We start from the raw sequence: 25,750 nt of genomic DNA on the forward strand, positions 1-25,750 counted from the left end.
GGGTTGGGAAGATCCTGGAGGAGGAAATGGCAAACCACTCCAGTATTCTTGCCTGGAGAATCCCCACCGACAGAGGAGCCTGGCAGGCTACAGTCCCTGTGGTCACAAATAGTCGGATACGACTGAGCACATATTCTAAGTATTATTCTTGGGCCTGGGCATATAGCAGAGACTAAAGCAGATAAAAACAAAACTAAGCAAACAAAAACTCCTTGTACAGTTTACATTTGAGGAGTAGGAGACAGATTATAAGAAAGACCATAACAAGCAAATTAGAATTGCTAATTCTAAAAGGTGATTAGTGCTATGAGAAAAGTGCTGGCTGAAGATGTAAGTGGGCAGTGGGATCAGGGGTGGGAGGTGGCAGTCTGAAGGAGGACAATTAGGACGGGACGCTGAGAAGTGGAGTGAGCCATGTGAACACCTAGAGGAAGAGCATGCCAGACAGACAGGAAAGCCGGAGTGTGTCTGGAGAATGCAAGGAACGGCAAGGAGGTCTGTGTGTGGAACAGTGTCAGCAGCGGGCAGAGGACAAAGAGGTCAGATGGTGAGAGAGGCGATGGAGTGTCAGACTGCAGCCCTGGTGAGGAGCTTGCTTTTATTCTGATTTAACTACCAGAAGGATCTGAACTGAGGAGAGATGTGATCTGACTTAACACTCTAGCAGAATCAGCCCAGCTATGCTGGAAATAAATTATAGAAGGGCAGAAGTAGAAGCAAGGTGGCTGGCTAGAAGTTACTGCTTAAATCCAACTGGCAGATGACAGTGACTCTGACCACAGAGATCATGGTGGAGAAAGAGCTGGAATCCTCATGCTTTTAAAATATACCCAATAGGGTTTTTCAACTGATTAAATGTGGAGTGTATAAGAGAAACAGAAGTTAAGGATGGTTTCAGATAAGAGCCCACACCTGCACTTATCTGCCTTTCAGAGATGAATTATAAGACTTTAGATTTGATTTCTGGTTTTCATCTAGGACTCGAACCCCATGCCTGCTGACCTGGTGAGACATTTGAGAGCAAGGATCATGTCCTATTACTTCTGAATTAACCCTCTCACCAGAGCATCACATGTAGTAACATACACATGGGAGTCATTTAACAAGAGTTCACAGGATGAATGAAGAGTGGAATGAATGTATGAATGAAACGTGGACAGAGAACATTCACTGCCTCATTCTTCAAAACAAGGCTCTGCCCCTAAGGCTATCTGGTTGGTGCCTGAGGAGTGTCTCCAAAGATAACATTAAGAAAGTAATACAAAGAAATAACATATCATGTGAACTTGAATCTTACTTTAACAGAGCAATCTATATGGACTGTCTAGATATCAACAGAACCAAAACTAGTGTTTATAAAATACATGTACTAGAAATTTATTTTCAAAACTGTTGCATCATTTTCAAAGGATCTTTCAAAGAAAGAACAATGGCTCCCTGCAGGAACAGAAGTCTGCTTAGGGATGGAAAATCGACTGAGAGTAACACAAAGATACTTAGGACTTGGGCCTTAAGAAGCTCAAAATCTGAGTAACTGCAAATTAAAGATCCACTAGAAAGAACATTTCTGAAATAAGAACATAAGTCAGAAAAAGGCTGATGAAAATCAGATCCTCGTGCATTTTCAGAGGCATCCACATAGAGCATAAACGATAGCTAACAGCATACTGACACTGGCAACTGGTGGCTGGGTTCTTGGCAGTCCCGACACGCTTACTCTGTCGCAATGTTCTTAACAGAAAATGTGCCATTTTGAACAGTGGAGGCTAAACACAGGTACAAACAAGATAACTTATTACTGCAGACAGCAGATGTGGGACAAAGACTGTTGAGATGACTTAGTCCTCACTGTACCTTCTGGGAGCCAAGATCACGCGCTAACGGACTGTTCTGCTTGGAGGAGCTGACAGGCAAGTGGCTTATTTTTAAAGGTCTCTAGTGAAAAGAGTCTCTGGCTCTAGTGTAGTTAGAGGTCGAATTCCTTTTTGTCCTAATGCTCACTAGAGGTGGTATCATTATTAACCATACCTCACACTGACGTTTTGGACGGGCAGAAGAAAACAACCAATAAAATAATCTTCCAATGGCAGATGGTAATAAATGTAATGTATGTCAGTTAGGATAAACAACACTGAGAAATGTATAAGATCTAAGGGGCTGTTTTAGCAATAATGGTAATATTAATTATAAGCATCAAATGAAGTTAATCTTGGGGTTAAAATGACACTTGAAAATTAAACAGTGGGAGCTAATTTTACTTTATGAAAAATGAAATGTTGCTTATTTCTTGCTTTGGTTTCTCTCTGTGCTGTATACTATATAAATGCATGCTAGTAAGTTCTGTGTTTGTTTTTTTAAATGAGTTTAGTGCTACTGCTGTGGGGCATCATAAAATGGTACAAACATTTCCTTTATTCCTCATCTTATATGTTTTTATACAAGTGATTAACGCTGCTTGTTAGACAACTCAGTATCACTTTGTCAATTTCAACATAACCCATCTCATCCCTCCTCTGCCAATTTAGAATATTTCACTGTTCACTGCGTCTCAGTGCTGTGTCCCCCACTAAGAAACATACTGCAATTCAGCTGAACACTTACTTCATCTTTAAATACCTTTCCATGTTCTTCACATCCAGGTAAGCTCTGTATGAATTCTGACACCTGTTAAAAAATAAGATCAAAATTCCAGTTCTGAAACAGAAGCCAGAGTCTCACTGGTACAGGTTCCAAATATCCAACCTGTGTTTTCATTGTTTCTCTCAGAATAATTTCTTCTCTTTTAGAAAAAAAGACTAAGCCCCGAACGCATTCATGTTGCCCACTCAAGCTGGGACTCCTACGTCAGGTCGCTGGCAGACCAAGAAAGTAAAACCTACCTCATCCGTGCTCCACTTAGAAACTTTACTGGCGGGAATGCCGGCCACCGTGGGGAGAAGTTTGCTCTGCTGCTCCCAGCGCAGGGGCAGGCATGGGATCGGGGACTTAAAGGACAGAAAGACGGCCGACCGGCGCTGCGCCTGCTGCACGCTGCTTTCTTCCCGGGCACCTGGGTGACAGAAACAATGTGAACTCACTCTCTGAAAAGTAGCCAAAAAAAAAAAAAGGAAAAAAAATCCCCAAATGCTATATGTCACCCCCAAACCACAAGTGGCAGGAGTACTAGGCAAAAGCATTGGTTCATCATTACATTCCCTGAGTAATTACACTCTCTTCGTTTTCACCGAAGGTCATCATAAGAAACAACCTAAAACTCAATAATTAACACATCTGTCATATCGTTATTCCTGAAGACATGCACCATTATGTCATTCAGTGTTGCCTTTTTAATGCTTCAGGGACGAAATCTGCACCTGAGCTTTAGTGACAAAGAAAATAACTCTTAAGCTAGGAAATTATAGCTGATTCTCTTTTGCCTCTGGATGTCCTGCAAGTAAGAGGAAAGCTGTGTGCTCAAGTCCATCTTCTGAGATTACCCCGTAGATACCATACCCGTTCTCTCCTTTCACCTCATCTCTGCTTTGTTCTTCCAATTTCTATTTACTCATTACACTGACTTTTTAAGCAGCCACCTTATCTTTTTTGAAAATGGATATGAAATTATTGCAATAAAAATAAAAGAGCAGAAATGCAAATGCCTTTTTCCAAACCTAGTTTTCTCCTATTCTTCTAAAACAGCCTTTTTAATAAACGATTATTTGTCCTTGGGACTCTTGACAGAGTTTGTTAATCATTATCTCCTAAGATCCTTTACAAAAGAAATCTTTCCTGGAAACTACTTAACTCAAAGCCCTTCAAAGAAAGGCACCTCCCTCACACTTAATTCTCCCCTCTACCCACCAGCTCAGCTAGGAACAGAAGCGGGCAGCACAGCGAGAATCCCCTGCAATCATACCCCATGCCACAAAGAAACCACTTCCCCAACTTCTGACACCACTGATTTCTGCCCTGGTTCTGAACTGCAGTTTGATGAAAATTCCATTCGGCATCTGGCTTTTTTCTCTCAACAGTTTGTGCAATGCATCCACGTTGCTGTGTGTAGTTGTAGCTGACCTGCGCTTTGCCGTGTGGCTTTTCAATGTTATGACTATTTCACAATTAATGTGGAGCTGATGAACATTCGAGTTGTCTCTAAGTTTTGGCTATGACCAACAGCGCTGTATGCACCTTTTTTTGAATATATGTATACCTTTCTGTTGCACACATACTGAAGAGTGGGGCTTTGTGGATATAGCATTCGTGTACTTTAAGCCTCAGCAAATTCTGCGTTTTCCAAAACATCTGTACAGTACACACCTACTAACAGTGTAAAAGTGTTCCACATGTTCCATATTCTCATCAACATGTGTATTCATTTTAGTGAGTGTCTTGCGGTACACTGTGGTTACAACTATAATTGTCTGATAACAAAGTTGACAATCTTCTTTTTAGTTATTATAAAATGAGTTTATATATTAAAATTTTTTTTACCTGTACATGTATCCATTCTCCTCCCAACTTCCCTCCCATCCAAGCTGCCACATGACACCGAGCGGAGTTCCCCGAGTTATACTGGTTATAACTGGTTATAACCAGCAGGTTCACTGGTTATTCATTTTAAATACAGCAGTGTGAACATGTTGATCTCAGACTCCCTAACTATCCTCTCCTTTCCTCCTTCCCTGCTGATTAACATAAGGCTATTCTCTAAGTCTGTGAGTCTGTTTTCATTTTTTAAGTTAAGTTCATTTGTATCATTTCTTTTTAGATCACGCATATAAGGGATGTCGTATGGTATTTTTCTTTCCCTGTCTGATTTCCTTCACACAGTATCTTTGGGCCCATCTATGCTGCTGCAAATGGCATTACTGTGTATGGTAAAGATCAACATTCATGGCTTTCTTCTACATGGATTTCTACTTGCCCAACCATGACGGAATGAAAAGAAATCCCTTCTCTGCTGCATTGTACCACAGTTTCAATTTAAAAATAAATATAAATGTGCTACTAAAGGTTTCTGATTCTGTTCCACTGGTCTCTTTGATACTAATCCACAGATTTTAATAACCCCCACTTTATAAGGGTACTGATGTCTGTGATCTAGATCTTCAAGGCTGCCTTGACTATCCTTACCCCTTTGCATTGCCAATTTTAGGATGGACTTGTTAAAAAAGATGCTAGGATTTAGACTAGAATTATCACTGAATATACATCAATTTGGTGAGAGACAACATCTTCACAATATCAAGTCTTCCAACCCAAGAACAAAGTATCTCTTCATTTCTCTGGATCTTCTTTTAATATCCTTCTTCAGTGTTCTATCATTGTCATGTAGGGGTCTTGCATCTCTTTTGTTAAATTTATTCTCATGTATCTGAGGCTTTCTGTTGCTATTATAAGTGGTACAATTTAAATTTTTATTTGTCTATTTTTTTGGTCTGTGCAGGGTCTTCTTTGCTGCATGGGCTTGTTCTAGCTGCGGTATACAGGGCTGCTCTCCAACTGCAGTGCACTCATGGGATACTCCAGGCAAGAATGTTGGACTGGGTTGCCATTCTCTTCTCCAGGGGATCTTTCCAACCCGGGCATCGAACTAGGGTCTCCTGCATTGCAGGCAGATTCTTCAACATCTCAGCCACTGAACCTGCCTAGAAGTTTTATTTTTATTTATTTTTTTCTGGCTACCCTGGGTTTTCTTTGCTGCAGGGGCTTTTTCTAGTTGCGGGGAACAGGGCAACTCTGTAGGTGCAGTGTGCGGGCTTCATTGCCGTGGCTTCTCTTGTTTCAGATCCTGGGCTCTACAGCACGTGAGTTCAGTAGTTGTGGCTCAGAAGCTCCAAAGCATAGGCTCAGTAGTTGTGGCTCACAGGCTTAGCTGCTCCACAGCGTGGGGGATCTTCCTGGATCAGGGATCTAACCCATGTCTCCTGAATTGGCAGGCAGATTCTTTACCACTGACCCACCAGGGAAGCCTAGTGGTACAGTTTTTTTAAAAAAAACCTATTTCCTACCGTTCTACTGTTGATCTTGAATAACTTTTCTCTTAAACTAGTCTAATCTAAATTTGAATTGCTCTGAATGCTAGAAAAGTCACTATGCTGAATTTGAAAAAAAAAAAATCTGTCTTACTTGAGCTAGCATCCACTAGCCCTGGTTCTACCCGAGCGAGCTCATACAGAAAACTGTTTCCCCATGAAACATTTCAATTCTGCAAATATTTTATAAAAAACCCTTTATGGTCCCTCTTTCCACATTTCATCCAGCAAATCTCACATAACTGGCTTTAAGGTTTCCGCTCCTCATCCTGTTCTACTGAAAATCTATTATGAGCCAAACCCTTTGAAACGCACAGAAGCATGACTCCAGGTTTCTATTCTAACATGTGATACACACTCAGATCAGCGCGCAGACTCTGGCTCAAGTAGCTTCTCAGTGAGAACAGTAGGAGAGAGCAGGTCTGAATGTGCACAACGTGCTTCGGAGAACAAAGTCTGTAATTCTGGAAAACACTTCTGCCACTATCATTTTACAAGGGTCAGATTTCTTAGCGCCTTCCTCTCAAAATATTTACCTGCATGAAAAAATAGTACTTTTTAAGCAATTTTCTGTATTTCTTGACATTTCCCTAGATGAAAATTGACTAAAGGTATATGGTCAAACTTTTTCTGCCCACTCTCTCACCCGAACCCTCCTTTCTCCTGGGGAAGAACACTAATTGAGTAACCAGCCCTCCAGAACACCTCTGACCAAGACAAGCCTTTGGGAACAGACACTCCGCAAAGCAGAGCAATAAGATAGGTGGAGCCTGATTTCTTGATCCTACTGAGCACCGTTAAATCCCGGAGCACCTACCTTTGAACTTCCTCCATGTGAGAGAGAAATAAACTGCTGTGTAAGCCATTTGTATGTATTTTATGTCACACACACACACCCCTAATCCTAATCACTGCTAAGGTTTACTGCAATAGCATTTATAATAGTGAGACAGGGAATAACTAGCTTACATACCCATCAGAGATTGGTTCATTAAATACTGCTGCATCAATCCACAGAGGGAATATTTGATTTATTTTATAATTAGTATAAATATTTCTGTGAAAATGGTTGTAATATTACATAGTTAAAATGCTACAGGCTACAAAATAGCTAGTACCATATTTCAGGTATTAAAAAATCCAAAATGCTGCCCAAAATTTAGGAAATGGTGTGTTAGAAGATAAAATCACAGGTAATTTTGATTTTCTGCTATTTGATTCCCTGTATTTTCTAATTATTCTATAATAAATGATATCTTGACAATAATTATATAAAACCAAGGACTGATATTCAATAAGTTATTTATTATTACACAAAAATCATACCAAAAAACCCGGAAATCTTACTTTTATGACTTAGAAAGCAATTTAATGCATTTTTGGAAATACAGTATTAAAACATCAATTGCTGGGCTTCCTTAATATTAGAAGCAAGAAAATATTAGATGGGAATAGTGTCAGAGAAATAACTTTGTGGATCTTTGTATGGTTTTACTGCTATTTCATCTCTCTAGACAATCAAATGAGGACTATTTTCTTTTGTTGATACTTCATGAATGGATAGTAAAGGCCTGCCTCTATCATTTACAGCTACTTACATGGAAATCATTCACAGAGCAATAATTTACTCAACACTTACAATGCAATTTGGAAGGCTACATTAATATAGCATATCCTTGTAGACTTCCTTGAAATGAAATTTAATAGATAAACAGTGTGGTTATCCAAAGTAGAAATTTGCAAATACAAATGTCTGTAAATTCTGGCTGCAAATATAGATATTAAAATTCTTGATTTGACTTTAGGGTAGGAAAAAGTGAAGTAGATGATTAACTCTTGTGAGAAGACAGATCTGATAAAGGTGATCCTAAAAGAAAAATATCCTCCAATGTTTCACATAGAATCAAGACAATAAATCTTGAGAATAGATACCACCATCTAAACTAAACATGAAATCTCCTAGTAGAAAGAGATGTCCTCACTATCATGGAACATGAGAGCCTGCCTTTACAGGACTGTTCCTGTCAGGGGCCCGGAGAACCCTAGCAGAACCACAGGCAACCCAACTCTCAGAGAAAAGGAAAAGTACTCTTCACGCTCCCCGCTGCTTTCAGACTCAGATTCCATTCTGCTGCCTATTTCCAAGTCTGCATACTGCTAAATCAGCAAGCCAACCATGATGTGCCACTTGTCCTGACTCATTCTCATCCCTTTAAGCCAGTGACAGAAGTGAGACCAGAATCTTCAAATGCTTTGTTTCATTTTCTTTTCTTTTTTTAATTTATTTTTATTAGTTGGAGGCTAATTGCTTTACAATATTGTAGTGGTTTTTGCCATACATTGACATGAATCAGCCATGGATTTACATGTGTTCCCCATCCCAATCCCCCCTCCCACCTCCCTCCCCATCCCATCCCTCTGGGTCTTCCCAGTGCACCAGCCCTGAGCACTTGTCTCATGCATCCAACCTGGGCTGGCGATCTGTTTCACACTCGATAATATACATGTTTCGATGCTACTCTCTCAGATCATCCCACCCTCGCCTTCTCCCACGGAGTCCAAAAGTTTGTCCTACACATTATTTTATTTTCACAACAGCACTAGGAGGTAGCTATCCCGAAGATAAGAAAAACACACTGTCAGGCAAAGTTCAAAGCCTCCCTTGTGAGCTAGTGGAAGCATCAGAAAGTGGCCCTGGATCTTTTGGGTTATGGTCAAGGAGGTGAGTTTAAGAGTCTGATAAAACTGGCTTCCCAGGTGGTGCTAGTGGTAAACAACTCGCCCGTCAATGCAGGAGACATGAGATAAAGGTTGGATCCCTGGGTGGGGAAGATGCCCTGGTGGAGGGCATGGCAACTCACTCCAGTATTCTTACCTGGAGAATTCCATGGACAGAGGAGCCTAGTGCATTACAGTCCATGGGGTCGCAAAGACTTGGACATGACTGAAGCGACTTAGCATGCACCCAAACCTGGATTTAAATCCCTGTTCTGCCACTAATCAGCTCTAAATTTTGGCTATCAGTGTAACTGAATTGTTGCAAGGACTACATGATATTTTTTAAAATGTTTATTCCACTATCTGACATATAGGAAAGGCTCAGCAAAAGGGAGAAATTATTCCTATCTTGAAAGAAAGGCATATAACTGAGAGTATATTGAATATAAATAGGCAAAAATGAAAAGGAGTCAATGGCCCTTCTAAGTTAATATTCCATGAGTCTATAAAAAAATGCTCATAATGTGAAAGGAAAAAAGCCAGAAGAAACGGGATACATCTGTCAACCAATTTTTTTTAATGGAGTTACACACTGGTGACTAAATATAAGAAGGATGAACAATAACAGTGATTGGGTAGAATAAATGGATCACAACATCGAGTAATATGGATAAACTTAGCTCCAAGATCCTACACTCAAGCATTAAAAATATTTGAGGATCATTTCAAGGTTAACAACCAAAATAAAAATCAACTGCTATGGAAGTAAAAAGCAAGCCTGATTTTTCAAGTAAGAATCTAGCACATTACAAAACAAAATTCAACCTTCTCTGCCCATCAGCATCCATGAGAAAGAACGTTTGCAGAAGGGAAAGAAAATTACACCTTTCCCAGGAATACAAGAGTTTAAATTTGAAGGTCAATTTATAGGATTCTTTATTAATGGGCCTTCCTACAATGGAGAAAAAGAGTTATTTTATCTTTCAGGTAAAGGAAATAGAAGTCAGCAAATAGAGAAAGAAGAAAAATGTAATAAATTGTATTTAGTAAAGGTCTCCAAAGGTCAAATTCAGTAACACAGTGGGAATCATCAAAAAGTTGAAAAGGTTCATAATCACACATATTGTATGGAATTAAACTGAAATAACAGAAGAAACAAGGATGGAAGCTTTTTCTTAGGGGAAGTGTTTTTAAAAATCAATTTGCTCTAAGACTCCAAATAAAATAGCTCTCATGGGCTTAGGACTTCCCTGGTGGCTCAGATGGTAAAGTGTTTGCTTGCAATGCGGAAGACCCGGTTTCGATCTCTGGGTCAGGAAGATCCCCTGGAGAAGGAAATGGCAACCCACTCTAGTACTCTTGCCTGGAAAATTTCATGGACAGAGAAGTGTGGTAGGCTACAGTCCATGGGGTTGCAAAGAGTCGGACTTACTGAGTCTTAAATCATGGGCTTACTGAGTCTTAAATCCTACTGGCTATAAGGAATATAGGGTGGCTTGTTTTCAGTCTTGATTTTGTTTAGTCGCTAAATCATATCCAAGTCTTTGCGACTCCATGGGCTGCAGCATGCCAGGCTTCCCTGTCCTTCACTATCTCTCAGTTTGCTCAAACTCATGTTATTGAGTCAGTAATGGCATCCAACCTTTTCATCCTTTGCCACCCACTTCTTCTGCCTTCACTCTTTCCCAGCATCAGGGTCTTTTCCAATGAGTTGGCTCATCACATCAGGGGGACAAAATATTGGAGCTTCATCTTCAGCATCAGTCCTTTCAATGAATACTCAGAGTTGATTTCCTTTAGGAATGACTGATTTGATCTCTTTGTTGTCTAAGGGACTCTCAAAAGTCTTCTCCAGCATCAATTCAGTGGCCCTCGGCCTTCTTTACGGTCCAACTCTCACATCCGTACAGGACTATCGGAGAAACCACAGCTGTGACTAAACGGACCTTTTCAGTCTCCTCTATGCTAAATAGTGAACAAACTGCAAGAGGATTCCTCTCCTGTCTCCTATGCTACCCCTCACCAGGCTAGATCTGGGAAGGGCTGCTTCCACCTGGGGAAGGGCATTGTGTACGAACACTAGGGAGCACCTACCAAGCTCAGCATGCCTACCTGACCCTCAAGCTCAGGTGTGAAAGAGAAATTCTACCATACCCAATGCGAGCATTCAGAGGTAAGTTTCTTCACAAAAAACCTGGGGAAACTTCTCTGCACTCAAAAATGAGTTAAGCTACACAAAACATCAGGAAAGGAGCATTAAATTATCGACAGAAGAGCTTCATGATTTTTAGTAAGGCACAAGGGAACAAGACCTCTACAAGACAAAAACAGGCTAAGAAAAGAAAAAAAAAAAAACCAAGCTAGTGCAGGAAATTAAAGGAAAATAGAACCACTATTAAAATTCATGTTATAGGCAGTAAATAGCAGACTTGACAGAGCAAGAGTAAGATATTCCAACTTGAGATATATGTTTAGAATATCAAAAAATGTGTAAGTTGTTGAAATATTATAATGCTTCCATGTTGGATGGTAATAGGCCCCTCCACCCTCAGAAGTCAGGCACTTGAGGGACTTCCCTAAGATGCTGCAACTAAATTCACCACGGAGCCTCCAAACTGCTACCGCACTAAGGCTGGTGTTTGTTTTAACAGCCAACTGTGCAATGTTGGCTGTCAAACCAACTGCTAAATATTTTGAATATCATCCTTTGGATCTAACCCAAGAATAATAGGTATTATCAGTCAAAAAGCAGAGCCAGCACTGTGCCAAACAAGGTCCATATAGTCAAAGCTATGCCTTCTCAGGTAGGCATGTACGGATATGAGAATTGGATCATAAAGAAGGCTAAGCACCACAGAATTAATGCTTTCAAATTGTGATGCTGAAAAGACTTTTGAGAGTCCTTGAACTGCAAGGAGATCAAACCAGTCAATCCTAAAGGAAATCATCCCTGAATATTCGTTGGAAGGACTGATGCTAAAACTTAAGCTCCAATACTTTGCCACCTGCCAACTCACTGGAAAACACCCTGATGCAGGGAAAGATTGAAGGTAAAAGGAGAAGGGGGTAGCAAAGGATGCGATGGTTTGAGAGCATCACTGACTCAATGGACATGAGTTTGAGCAAACTCTGGGAGATAGTGAAGGACAGGGGAGCCTGGCATGCTGCAGTTTGTGAGGTTGCAAAGAATCTGACATGACTTAGCGACTGAACAACAGCAATACCAAATAATAAAAATGATAAGGGAAGGAAGTTTTCTGGATTAAAAAAAAAAAAAGAAGAAAGCTCATGACATCTCAGGCAAAATAATGAAAGAAGATTGAATTTAGGAGTCAGATTCATTGTTCAAAACCAAAAGATTAGATTTAATTGGGCTGGGATACTCTGTTGTTCATTTTTATTTGATTTTTTCTTATAGGAAAGTCAGAGACCAAGTGTAGCAGATGTGTAGTATGACCCAGGTGTAGCAGACACTGAAGTATGTCACCCAAATCACGCTTCAGAACCGAGACGTTTCCTTTTCTTACCTTCTAACTGCTGATGCCTCACAGCTACCTCCCTCTCCAGGAACTGCTCTGAGCCAAAGGGAGGTCCCTTGCTCAAAGGGAGGTTCCTGCCCCTCTCAGCCAATATCCAAGGAGTGGTCAATGCAAAGATACACAGGTCGGATTCTCCTGCCTAAATTTGGGATAACTCTGAAGATTCACCCAGAATTCCTTATGGGATCAACTGAGGCTTCTGCTGTAACTGCATCACAACTCAGCTTCTCACTGTGCCCAACGCGGCTCTCTCACTCCCCCAGTGGTATTGCTCGTGGGTTCCCACCAACAAACTCCTGCACACAACACCCACTGTCTGCCAACAGAGAGCCCCATCTGAGACACTAGGTCATGGCTCTATCCCTGAGAGGCAGAAGGACAGAAAGAACTAAACACAGCCACACACTGGCTAGGATCTGAGATAGCCCCAACATCACCAGGATAAGGAGCTCTCAAATACCACTAAGAGCTCACTTTGTACTGAAGGTTCATGGGGTCCAGGGAAAGACAACAGACAAACTCTTATATGGTAAGGCCAGCAGGTGAAATTCAAATCTTTTCCATACAGAATGAGTCTGGAAAAAATTTCAAAAAAATTATAATCCAAAGCTAAGAAAGCAGTTAAATAAAAGCTAACAATGATAACATGATTTTACTACAGAAAAATATTAATTTTATGAAAGTTTTACATAAAATGTTTCAAAAATCTGGAAATAAAGGGAAGTTATCAAACTCATTTTAGGAAGCTAAAACTGGATGAGATATTAATAGGCGAATCTTACTTAGGAACATATGTGCAAAAATTCTCAAGGCAGCTTGTCTTTATGAGGCTCCCTTTCACTAATGAAAAATAAGACAGCATAATATGCATACTAAACTATAGGTTTTGTAGGTGAGAAAAACACTGAAAGGTTATATATGAATCCTAGCAATGTTTGGAAAGAATAATAAAACAGAAAAACTCAGATAATTCAAATCAAGAAAAATAGGATAAAAATAATATTTTGTTCAAATAGACAAAACTACCACGAAAAAGAAAGAACACCATGCATATCACATTAACAAACCTAAAATTCTCCATTAAATAGACTATTTCAAGGGGGGGGGAGGGAAGGATCAAAATCAGCGCAGCAAATCAAGTGAAAAGTGAATTATATCACCAAGTTAGGAAGAAACTGAAAAGGCTGAAAATCACTACTCCCTGAAAAAGTTCAGAGCCCAGATTTTATTATGACTCCATCTAAACTTCCAGTGATCAGATAATCGCACACAATAGACACTGACTTCACAACGCCACCCCTCCTGCCACTACCACTGCTGCTGCGGCTAAGCCTGCAGCCACTGATGCATTCACTTCTCGTAATAATCCAGTGATGCGGGCACTACTGAGAAGCTGACACAGAGGCATTAAATGCTCTCCCCAGAGCCAGCCACACAGCCGGTACTGGTGGAGCTGGGACGAGAATGAAGGCCGTGCTCCTAACCACCACTCACAAAGAAAGGCTGATGCTTTGGATTAAGAGCCAAGTGGCGCTAATGGTACAGAATTCACCTGCCAATGTAGGAGACATGAATTAAGTCCCTAGGTCAGGAAGATCCCCTGGAGTAGGAAATGGCAACTCACTCCAGGCTTCTTGCCCAGAAAATGCCATGGACAGAGGAGCTTGGCAGGCTACAATCCACGGGGTCACAAAGAGTCAGACAGAAGTGAGCACAGCCGCACAATACCTTGATGACAAAACCTTCATAAATTAAGTGTGTTTCTTTTCCTTTCTAAGTGACTGGAAACATTTTAAATAATCAAATACTTGCATAGCATTTATTATGGACCAGGCGCTGTTCTAAGCAAGCTACAAATGTTACTGTACTCAATCCCCATAACAACTGTGGAAGGGAGGACCTCCATCAACCTTTTGGGCAGATAAGGAAACAGGCACTGAGAAGTTTTCAGTGAAATGTCTAAGATTCCACAGGGAACAGGAGGGCGATCACAGATGAAACCCTGGCCATCTGCAGGGGTTTGTATATGGTGCAAGATTAAACACTGTAAAACACGCTGAGGACAGCAGAGGATACAGCTTTTAAATTAACCATAAATTACTGCTTTATGAAAATCAGATATGGAAATCAAAGCATCACTTTCAGAATAGGTCATTACAGGCAAACAGTCCTTAGGGTGCCATTCTATAATCTTACAAATAATCTAAACCCAAAAAAGGACATGACAAGCAAAGTCCCCAGAGGCAATCATTAAAATCATAATCCAGCCAACATTTTCTTATAAAAATAAATAGTAATTATAAAGCCATGTGTAAATTATAAATACAAGTTATACCATGAACAAGTCATTACAACTTCATTGCTCAAACTACTGTAATATCTATTCAGCAAAGATATAAGACAAGTTACTTTCTCCAGTACAACTTAAAACATTTGCTCAAGTGATTTTCATTTTGTGGCATTAGATTAAGACCATATTACTTCTATTTGTATGTCACCATGTTCTGAGGTGAGTCTGAAACATATGAAACAAAAGACATCAACAATGTTAAAAAATACACTACATGGAGCAAATAGGAGGCCTTATTCAGTAACTCTATACACAATATTCTACACATCCGTCAAAGAGACTATAAATACAGGTCACAGATGGATCCATATCATTATGAATTGTATACCAAAAGTATGCTGAACAATAAACTTTTATTGCTTGCAGTAACAGAACCAATCAAATGACATTTGTCTTTAATATAAAAGGGGCTGCCACATCCCAGTTTTCACTGTGGAGTATTAATACCTATCAATAACATGAGAACATTATGGGTACCTCGGGCTTCATGTGGTGTCCTCAACTCACTCTCTGGTCGCTCTTCAAAGTCTTCTTTGACATCCTCAGCACGCTGGTCTCTGAGAAAAATAGAAATGTTTAAAGAAATGGTTCAACACTGCACCTCAGAAACTGTTTTTTAAAATTTAAAAATCAATGAATGGTATCATTAAAATGTTAGAAAGAATTGTTAGTTTTATTAAGAAGCAATTAATACTAATAACACTTATAAATGTTCATTTCCTTCATTATCAATTTTCATTCACTGTTCAGAAAGCTAAGAATGTTTTATTAAGGTTAACTATTCTGAAAAATGTGGCTACTGAATAGTTCAACTTCAAATTGGGACACATATTCATGAGGAATATTACTTGCACTGTTTGGTAAGACTACAATTTTAAGGAAGAAGAGGGTTTTAAAGTCCACATCATTTAATCAAGTCATCATATACCACTCAGCTCTGGGATTTGAGATTGAGATTGCTCAGGAGAATCAAACTCAATTCTAGGAAGCTTTTCCTGGCTTAATTAGGTTAAATACATAGGCTGAACTGATTCCATCTCTTTCTGACCAGGAATGACCTAACACTAATCAAACCATGCCAAGAATGCTCTAAAATGGAATGGACCCATTACAATCCTAATTCAGAGCTTTGCCCTGAAGTCAGGGACAAAAATGGCTTTAAGGGGAACCAGGCCCAGACTATGTATATTTTCTTTAAAACTAAATTTCAGGGACTTAAAATTTTTAACTTAATCTATTACATACTCAGGGTTCAAAATGAACACTTCGTAATATTTTATAATCCTCTGTACTTGTGTTCTGTTGTTTCATATGCTGCTACCTTTAGAAATATATCCTTAGTTTCCTGAAGACTCAGGACACACTTTTGTTCAGTGTTAAGAAAAGGGAAAATTACCTTTGAAGCCAAATATCCCAACAAAATATAAAAGAGTTTTATAATCTTAATTACTGAGGCACTTATTTATTCCCTATTTGTAACAACAGTAATTTAACATAACGATGCCATCACAGTAAGCATGTGATGAAAAAAACATTCACTACTTCTTTTCTTAGAAAGATCACTTCCAGAGATATGTGAAATTTCATTGGAATCTGAGTTCCCTGCCTTAGTTTATACTAAAAACAAGCTTTACAATTGCTGAAGGATACTTGCTTATTTGAGAATGGAAAGAATCACTTTTATTATGCAATAAAAAATTTTTTCTAAGAAAAATCAATTAATGACTATGGAGGCTCTTACTCCATGGAAAGTGGGGAGATACAGTGAGAACAAGTAGGAAAATTAATGATAACTGGAAAAAGGACATTAAGTGGTAATAGAAAACTGTCTTCTACGTAAAAATAGTGTTGAAGTTAGAATTGATAATTACATGTTAAAATCACATTATGCTAAAAATAGCTTATGTGATCTTCTGCACTTGTTTCATATTAAACTGGAAATAATAGTTTTTGAGTCCACAAATTTATCCCAGTAAGTACTGTGGCCACTGAAAAAAGTGGTCTGTGGATAGCTAATCTTAATGCTTGTTATAAACTATCACACATTAGAGTGATGTATCTTAAAACTGGCATTTTTCTGAGTCAAAGGAAGTAAATTCCCAATTAATTAGAATAATTACCTAAAAGCTTTAATGAATGGTTTAGAAAACCCCAAATAAAACACCCCCAAAAGAAAACAAAAACCAAAGCCCAAACTGAGTCCAAAGGCTAAAATTAAGTCCTAGATTTTTCTGTATATTTTCAGTTTTCATGATTGAAATTGTCCACTGATAATTAATGCTTATTTTTGCGATTTCAGTAAAGTATATTATATATTCCTTTAAAGTAAATTTTGTTAAAATAAAGCTATAAGACTGAAGTATGAGGAAAGTTCTTTTGTATTCTTATACCCAAATACAATACTGATGATTTATGAAATGTAGGAAAAGAATCATTTTTTAGGAGGGAACAGAAATAGAAAAGGAAAATAATATGTTTGACCCCAAAAGTTTCTTTGTGCCTGAATCTGCCATAATCTATCCCCAAAGAGAAGCAAAAAAAGAAACCTTCTGCTCTTATTCACATTGCTTAATTATAGAAGCATGTTCAGTTCTCATTTTCCTTACTTTAAACTCATGATATTTCATTAAATTTAACCCATATAAACTTGGGAATATATAAATATGGATATTTATTTGCACCAAAACAAAACAGTACAAGAAAGGTATACTGAATGTTTTACTTCCAATATATTGAGCCTGCTAACTCCTTAAACTTAAAAGTGATAAAGTCCCCTAGGGTTCTGATGTTCCCTTTAGTGAGATGGTTGGTGGTGTGGGGTCTATCTGAACAGTCTATTAGAACAGGTATTATGAAACAGATGGATGATCAGAGACCCTGAAGGAAACAGATCCTGATCAAGCACATACAGAAATGTGGAAATAGTATTAATGAGAAATAAGAAGAAGAAAAGTTAATATACTTAAGAACATACTATGCACCAAAAATTGGCTGAGTTCTTTACATGTCTGATATTTCATAGCAATCACTGGAAGAAGGTTCTGTTGTTATATTTGCTGAAACTTGGAGGTTAATTCCAAATTTTCAGAGCTAGTATAGCTCCAGGTTTTAACACATGAAAATCTATACTTATATTTAATTATTATGTTTTTTACCCTTGTGTTTCTAGAATACAGTACACATCCCTATTACATACACTTAAAGGAAACTTGCCTTCTTGTATCATAATCATCTTAAAATTTTCAACTGTCTTTTATTAATAAGGTTAGGAATGAAGATTCTGACTCATTAATATTCTTTCTTGTTTTATATTTTACTTAAAAATCACTTTCTGAATTGGACAACCAACATTTCTCTCACCCATAAGTTTAGACATTCCATTGTTAATTCTGATTGATAGGTACTGTTATGAATTTCTTTCTCTATGCAAAAATGAAATGCTTTATGGAGGATATTAACTTTCTAAGCAAAAAGTTATTCTAGCTATACTGTCTTCCAATTATAAACAAAACATGTTTATATCAGGATGTCAAAACTCTGATAATATTGTTACATATTCTGGAACATAATATAAGATAGGCTTATTGAAGATTTTTTTAAAATGACAATTAAAAATATTTTTATGTTGTACTTTAATATTATGATTTTGCTCTACTTTAAAATTCTTATCTTCTCCTCTGAATCACCCTTTTTCATTACCAACAATTTATATCAGGAAGGGAGTACAAGCTGATTAGGCCCAGGGTGTGTATTATAACGTGGAGAAAGCACCCCAGCAGTGGAGACATGTATGGTCTTTGAAGGTGAATAGACCTGGTTCAACTTTCAGCTCTGCTACTTACTAGTCCTATATGACCTTCAGCAAGTTACTGAACTTCCCTAGCTCTCAGTTGCATCTTCTGTAAAACAAGGATAATAAATCCTTTAACTCACAGGCATTTTGGAGGACTCACAAAATAATGTACAAGAAGTGCTTAACACACAGCCAGACACATAAGTAGGAGCATGATAAACGTTTTCCTTGGGATTTGAGAATTTTTAAGAGCCAATTTATTTCAACATTCCTTTAGCCTAAATTGAAACATAATCATATTATATTTATCTATATAATCATATATATTTAGCTATGATTATATTTCAATTCAGGCCAAAGAAATGTTGAAATAAATTGGTTCTTAAAAATTCTCAAATCCCAAGGGAGACTACCGTATTCCAGGCACTTTCCTAAGTGCTTTTACCTGTGTTAGATCATTTAATCCTCATAATGTCTATGTGAGGCAGATGCTGCTATTACATTCCCATTCTAGAGACAAACCCCTCTTGGTTACATGTTTACACAGCTAGTAAGCAGCCTAGGAAGTCTGACTGTAGTCTGGTTCATAACCATTTCTCTAAAGGTTGTTTTAAAACCTGAGAAAAACAGGTTACATAAAGAAAATAGATGTCAGTAAACAATTTTATCATAAAATGTAAGTAATTCTTAAATACTAAGTTACCATTTATCATGCTCCTACTTATATCTTACTCAAGGACTTCCCTGGTGGCTCAGTAAAGAATCCACCTACAATGCGGGAGACCTGGGTTCGATCCCTGGATCGGGAAGATCCCCTGGAGAAGGGCATGGCCACCCACTTCCGTACGCTTGCCAGGAGAACCCCCATGGACAGAGGAGCCTGGCGGGCTCTTGTCTATGGGGGTTGCAAAGAGTAGGACACGACTGAGTGACTAAGCACAAAATCTCGGTGAAGAATACTCTGCAGGCTTTTAATTAAGACAGTGGAATCCACTCAAATGGAAAAATGTTTTCTTTCTGAGTCAGCATCCTTTTTTTTCCCCTCTGTAATTATGTGTCATGCTTTAGATGTCTTACTATCTTACTCAAGTTAGACTTTGTGGTAAATATTAGTGAAACAAACATTAGGAGAGTAAATACATAGCAACCGGATAGCATTTGAATGCAAACAGCTGGATTTCTTCAAGCTTGTTTATTTTTCATTTAAAAACAATCCCTAGCCAGTTATGTTTCAATTAGTCATCAGTCTGTTATAAATAATACTGAAAAAATATGAAACAATTATTCTGTTTCAATTCAGGGATTTCAGCCAGCTCTCTAACTCCAGCATGAATTTGGCTTGGCTCATACCTCAAAACCACTCCATCCTTCTCCTTCCAGAATAGCTTACTCTCGCCTCACTGGGGCTTTGTTAGATCTGTAAATTACCTGTACTTCCAGGAACAAGTGGGGACACAGTGAATGTTGTGACAACTGTAAAAAATGTAGTTTCCTAATTTGAATATTAAAAGGATGTCTCTGTGCATACCCCCAGCACTTTGAAAAAAACAGTTTCTGGGCTGAGGTCACTAACAGGTAAAAAAATCAAATGGAAATCTTAGAGTAATATGTTAGAGGAACTTTAAAATTAGAGGACTTGAAATCATCTCCAAAATGCCTCCTACAAATGAAGAGAAAACTGTGCTGATTGTGTCCAAACAAGGGGGTCGCCACATTCAAAGGGATTTGAAAAAGATGGCAAGTAAAACCAATGGCAAATAAAACTTTCATGCCTACAGTTAACATTTGAATAAAGATATTTAAAAATTAAATTCCTTTTGAGACAATGCATGAACAATAGTTTTAACAGCATTTTTCCTAAACACAGCTCAGGAAAGGTAAACACAGTTTACTATTTACCTGATGACTACAAATAAAAAATTTTGATGAATAAGGCTGTGTGCATGCTAAGTCACTTCAGTTGTGTCCAACTCTTTGTGACCCTATGGACTGTAGCCTTCCAGGTTCCTCTGTCCACGTAATTCTCCAGGAAAGAATACTGGAAAGGGTTGTCATGCCCTCTTCCCAAGGGATCTGCCCAACCCGGGGGCTTGAACCCATGTTTCTTGCCTCCTGCATTGGCAGGCAGGTGTTTACCACTAGCGCCACCTAGGAAGCCCTGATTAATACTAAATTATAATCTAGTATTACAAATTATAAATTTATACATTATAATTACTAATTATATACTAAATTATAATTGTCATAAGGAACTAGATTATATACTAAATTATAATCATCATAAGGAACATGTTAGTGAAGAAAGGAATATAATGAGAAATAAATATAGTGGATGTTATCAAGATGCCAAGGAAACGCCCCAGTAAAATGAATTTCTCAATTAAATATCAATTCTTGTATAAAATGAAAAGCCCTAACCAATAATGTGAGATTTGCGAAGTAAAGATCATGTCATAAGAAGAGCAGGACTGCATTGCTCTCATGTTGCTGTCATAGAAAAGGAGAACAGATGTCATTTTCTAATGTATATAATGGCATCTCCTGAGTCAAAAATAAGAGCTATTCGAGGAGATAAAATAAGACCCTGTTACAATATTGTTCTAACAATTTCCCATACATCAACAGTAACAGTCATCTTTTCCTTACACTCTGAATGGGTGTTACAGCAGTTGGCATCTGGATTCCAAGTGTTTTAATAACCCAGGGCCTCCCTAGCACGCCCAAACAACTGCATAGATTTGATGCAGATCCCCAAGAACTGGAATATTTTAAAAGTTTCACAGTTTCTAATCCATATCTGGCAGCGTACCAACTAAAGGGGGTGGGAGGAGAGGCTTTACAACAGGCAGGGGATGCCCACGGATTAAAAGGGACTTTCTGAGTCATCAATACCAAGTCCTCCTGACCAGAGTACCTTAGGAAGCAAAACAAAGCTTCTGAAGATTTCTAATTAACTTTTGCCATCTTTTAGAACTTCTGGCTCTAATTTTACTCTACTTGATTTTACAGCTTTGCAAAGTAAAGAGATGTATATATGCTTACAGTTTCATATTTTATGTTAGTTTGTATTCCCATCTGTTTCATAAAGCCCTTCTTTTGGGTACAGATGGGCAAATCTGATTCATCCTAACTGTGTAAATGAGATTGAAGCTGCAACTCCTGTAACTGCTCCACATAATTCTCAGAGTACAAACACTGGATCTACAACTTGAAAAGCTGTTTTAATGGCCTATATAAGACTGATCTGAATTTTTTCTGTGGATATAGGTTAGTAATGGGCATTTGCCTTGCAAGTTAATATAAGCATTTGCAGGTACTTTTAAAATGCTTTATTATGTTTCTGTGGTTATCTCTAAGCAGGCTTAACACAGGACCTTAAAACATTATGTGATTTTAAACAGAGACAGCACCTAATTTAGAAGCACAATGACAAGCAGCTACAGAATATATTCAGGAGAATACGACTACGTCGGACAGATGCTGATGTTCTTTGTTTGGTAACACATCATGAACTATTACTCCGGAGAAAGGTCTTTATATTCAGTAATGATTCTCAAGGTCTGGGTTATAGATCACTTGCTTCCATCATCTGGGGGTGCCTGTTAAAAATGAACTGCGATGCAGCTTACATTTTCTGAGTCAGTATCTCTGGAGATGGTACCTTAAGGGTTGCATTTTAACAAGCATCTGATATCTCTGATGCAAAAAAAATTCTTAAACTTTGAAAGGTTTTATTCAGATATATAAAGAAACACGTTCTCTTACTCAGCTGCAGACATAGAGAGATGTAAGGTTACTGGTCCCCAGAAACCTCCACGGACTGTCACAGAGCCCACCAGCCTTACCATCTGCTGCCAGGAGGGCAGTGACGGCAGAGATGAGCCGCTGATCTCCCAGGGAAAACATCTCACTGAAAGCTCCAGACACAATCCTGACACTCCTTATGCATGTGATGGATGAACGGATAACTGGGAAAGGATTACAATCTCATGTTTCTATCTATACACACACTGGCAACTCATTCATTAGCTGACCACCCATTTGACAAGTCTCTGTAAAGAAAATGGACCCAAACATTGAGTACACCTCTAAAAGTACTCAGCGTGGAGCAGAGCTTCCCAGCCAGGATGCCCTGAGCCTCGGGTGCAAGTGTTCTGAGATGCTGTTGCCGATGGCCCCGTCAGTAGGCAGGGCCCCTGTCTAGTACCCAGAGGCAGTCCCAACCACTTTCTCATCGCGTCATACGCATGTCATTTGTGTGGTAGGGTTTTCTATGTAGGGAGGGAGGCAAACAGTTTGGGTAACACTGCTCTAATTTATAAAAGCACAGGGATGTGTGTGGGGGCTTCATCTCATCAGTTAATTATCACCTCTTAGATACCCGGTGTGCGGACTGCACAAAGTTGAAAAAGTAAAAAGTTTTGCTGGAATAAAAAAAAACGGCTACACAGAGGTGGCCTCTTGGGTGACATGACTGGCAGGTCGCCTCCGAAGGCTAGTGGATGACTCGTGGCAGCCTTACAGCCTCACCGAGCCCCGGGTAGCGTACTTGGCACTGCGGGCGTCTCAGAATCAGAGAAGATGTGGCCTCTGCCCTGTGGAGCTCACCGCTGAGCCAGCACACGCACTCAGAGGCAGCATTTACAGAGACCCACCTGCAACGTGGGGATGTGGAACACGAAAGCGGGTAATGAGGAGCCTGACCCAGGGTCTGCAGGAAAGGACGAAGTTTCCCTGGGGAAGCGGGAGGCACCCTGAAGCCCAGGAGGTGACTCATTGGGACGGGGTAGAGATGGGGGTTCAAGGCAGAGAGAAAAGGTCTGAGGACCACGGCAGCCGAAGCATTAAGTTTATAAACGACCTGATAGGAAAAAAGCCGCAGAGTTCAGCAGATGCCACATAACACTGGTTTTGCGGGCTACGTTCAGAATTAGGCCTTTAATTCCAAGAGGAAAGAGAAGATCACTGAAAATTTTAAGCAGGGAGATATATTCCCAAATGAACTTTTAAAATGTAGGCTCCTGGGCTCCAGACTGAAAGATTCTGGCCAGCTGGGCCCCTAATCTGAATATTAGAGATGTCAGGGATCAGATATGGAGTCAGGCCTGGGAAGCACAGATAAGGAACATCGGTTACCTTTGGGTCTATTCCGAGCAGGGGGCCTATGAACTGGCCCTTAAAATACCTTTTCTGGTATGAAAAAGACATACATATTCCTCAAATTGTTCATTTATCTGGCCTATTATCTCTGTTCCTGGACCAAAAGCAATGGCAGCATACTTCATTCTGGTGCCCGGCTGGCACCTGAAATGGGAGACCAGGCTGGTGCGGCAGACACTGTCAGCGTGCCTGGCCCGTGTCCCCGGCCACCCGCTGTGCCCACCTGCCTCACCTGCTCTGCCTTCCCGAGGATGACCCGGGGTCTGGCAGCTCTGCCTGCTGGGCGGCAGCGGACGTGCTGGGGCATCCGCTCATCCTTCCATCCTGGCAGCCTCGCTCCGTGACCGAAGGGGACTCTGGGTGTTTGGGTTTTTTTTTGTTTTGTCCACTTTATTTATTTTTTTAATTGAAGGATAATTGCTTTACAAGTGTTTAAAATAGCTGAGCATGTTCATCCCTACGGCGGGAAAACCTGAGATGTGTGTTTTACACAGCCTCCCAGAGAGGCCCAGCAGGACCGTGTTCCTGCCGTCCGCAGCGGTGGCTGGTGTGACAGTGCAGCTTTTACCAGCTGTCTTCCCTTCGTGGCCTCACCTCCTTACTCCCCGACAGCGCTTTCCTCACCTCTGAAATAAACCACCTGTAATCAAATCTTTGTCTCAAGGTCTGCTTCTGGGGGTGCTAGCTGTCTCTTGCTGTGCCAAATGCCTTTAAAAAAAAATACAGTCTGGTGGACCAGTGTTTGGCAAATTATTTTGAAGGACACAAATAAAATGTGTTAAAACCTGATTTGGTAATGATTATGAGTAACGATTCTGGGAAAAGAGGAGAGAATATTATCTGCTATCAGGAGAACCATCTTGTTTGAGTGCTCTATTCGAAGTTTAACCTAGGTATACATATATATTTAAAAAATGTGCTGGCCTTACTTTGCTTCTCTGGAATAAAAGAAACAAATAAGCAAATTAGTCCTCTTGCAACAAAACTAATAAAAACTAACATTTATTGAGGACTTATTACTCACTGTTTTCAGAGCTTTGTACACCTCACCATTCTTAAGACCAGGTAAAAGAATCAGTGATCAAAAACCTTCATGTTTGCTATACACATTACCATGTATAAAACAAATAACTAATAAGGATCTACTATAACTCGGGGAACTCTGCTCAGCACTCTGTAATGGCCGATATGGGAAAGAATTTAAAAAAGAACGGACGAATGTATAACTGAGTCACTTTGCTGTCTACCCAAAACTAACACAGCATTTTAAATCAACTATACTCTAACAAAAATCTTTTAAAATTAAATTTTTAAAAAATATTAAATACGTTCATACAGATTCACTTACAGCAAAGGAGTCAGCTAACTTCAACTCTGTTAATTCTACCTTAAAGCAACCATTCCCAAGCCAGAAGATTAGACTTCTTTATTAACAACTTTCATTTGTTAACATTTTCCTTTCTGCTGTGAGGGAACGGAGCCCAGGTATCCAGCCCAGGGCCCAGACAGTTAGTGAAAAGCCTGTAAGGCTGAACTGCCAGCACTGCAGAGTATCCTTTAAAAATTTTACACAATATCTTGGCTTTTGAAATCAAAACTTTAGGGATCCTTACCTCCCTGTGAGTCAATGAACTCTGCGGCTATAACCACTACCATGTGAATTCATTTGTCTTAAAGTAAATTTCCTCAAGTGATTATGCCCTCATTACAGGGGTCTGAGTCAGGTGAAAGAGTTTAGGTTACATTAGTCATGGTTTTAAGGGTTAAGAATAAATCATCGCTATTGTTTCTAATTAAAGAGGTTACAACTCTCCTTCATCCATAGGGCAAAACCGCTTTTCTAAGAGGATACAGATACTTTAAATGCCATTTCTTCAACAACACTGCTGTGAAATGAGAATCAGACTTATTAATTCAAATGTTCATTTGGTACATTTGTGAAAATAGAAGCTACCAGATATTAAAATAATCAAAGAACTACATTGCCTTAGATTTAAAAAACTCTCCATAAAAGAAAAGTCCCCAAACATAAATGTGAAGGGTCATCTTTCTATTACTCTGCTCTCTTCTTGTAGTATCTTCAGTCAATGCAAGGACAGAGGCCATGTACTTAAAGACCCATCAAACAAAACTTGGTTCTTTACTGAATAATCCACAGAGGTTAAAACGTTCCAAC

General features: G+C 39.2%; 1 protein-coding gene across 8 annotated transcripts in view; it reads right to left on the bottom strand.

Annotated features, from left to right (window-relative positions):
* The window catches only part of L3MBTL3 (L3MBTL histone methyl-lysine binding protein 3), a 106,900-nt gene that overhangs the window by 1,580 nt on the left and 79,570 nt on the right, over positions 1-25,750 (bottom strand). For all 8 annotated transcript variants that reach the window (XM_065931343.1, XM_065931339.1, XM_065931342.1 and 5 more), the window contains 3 exons: positions 15,099-15,178; positions 2,880-3,049; positions 2,602-2,664 (listed from right to left, as the gene is read on the bottom strand). In XM_065931343.1, the coding sequence (XP_065787415.1) occupies positions 2,602-2,664; positions 2,880-3,049; positions 15,099-15,178 (313 nt within the window). The remainder of the gene's footprint in view (positions 1-2,601; positions 2,665-2,879; positions 3,050-15,098; positions 15,179-25,750) is intronic.

Source organism: Muntiacus reevesi, chromosome 3, assembly GCF_963930625.1.
Source record: "Muntiacus reevesi chromosome 3, mMunRee1.1, whole genome shotgun sequence".
Taxonomy (NCBI): Eukaryota; Metazoa; Chordata; class Mammalia; order Artiodactyla; family Cervidae; genus Muntiacus; species Muntiacus reevesi.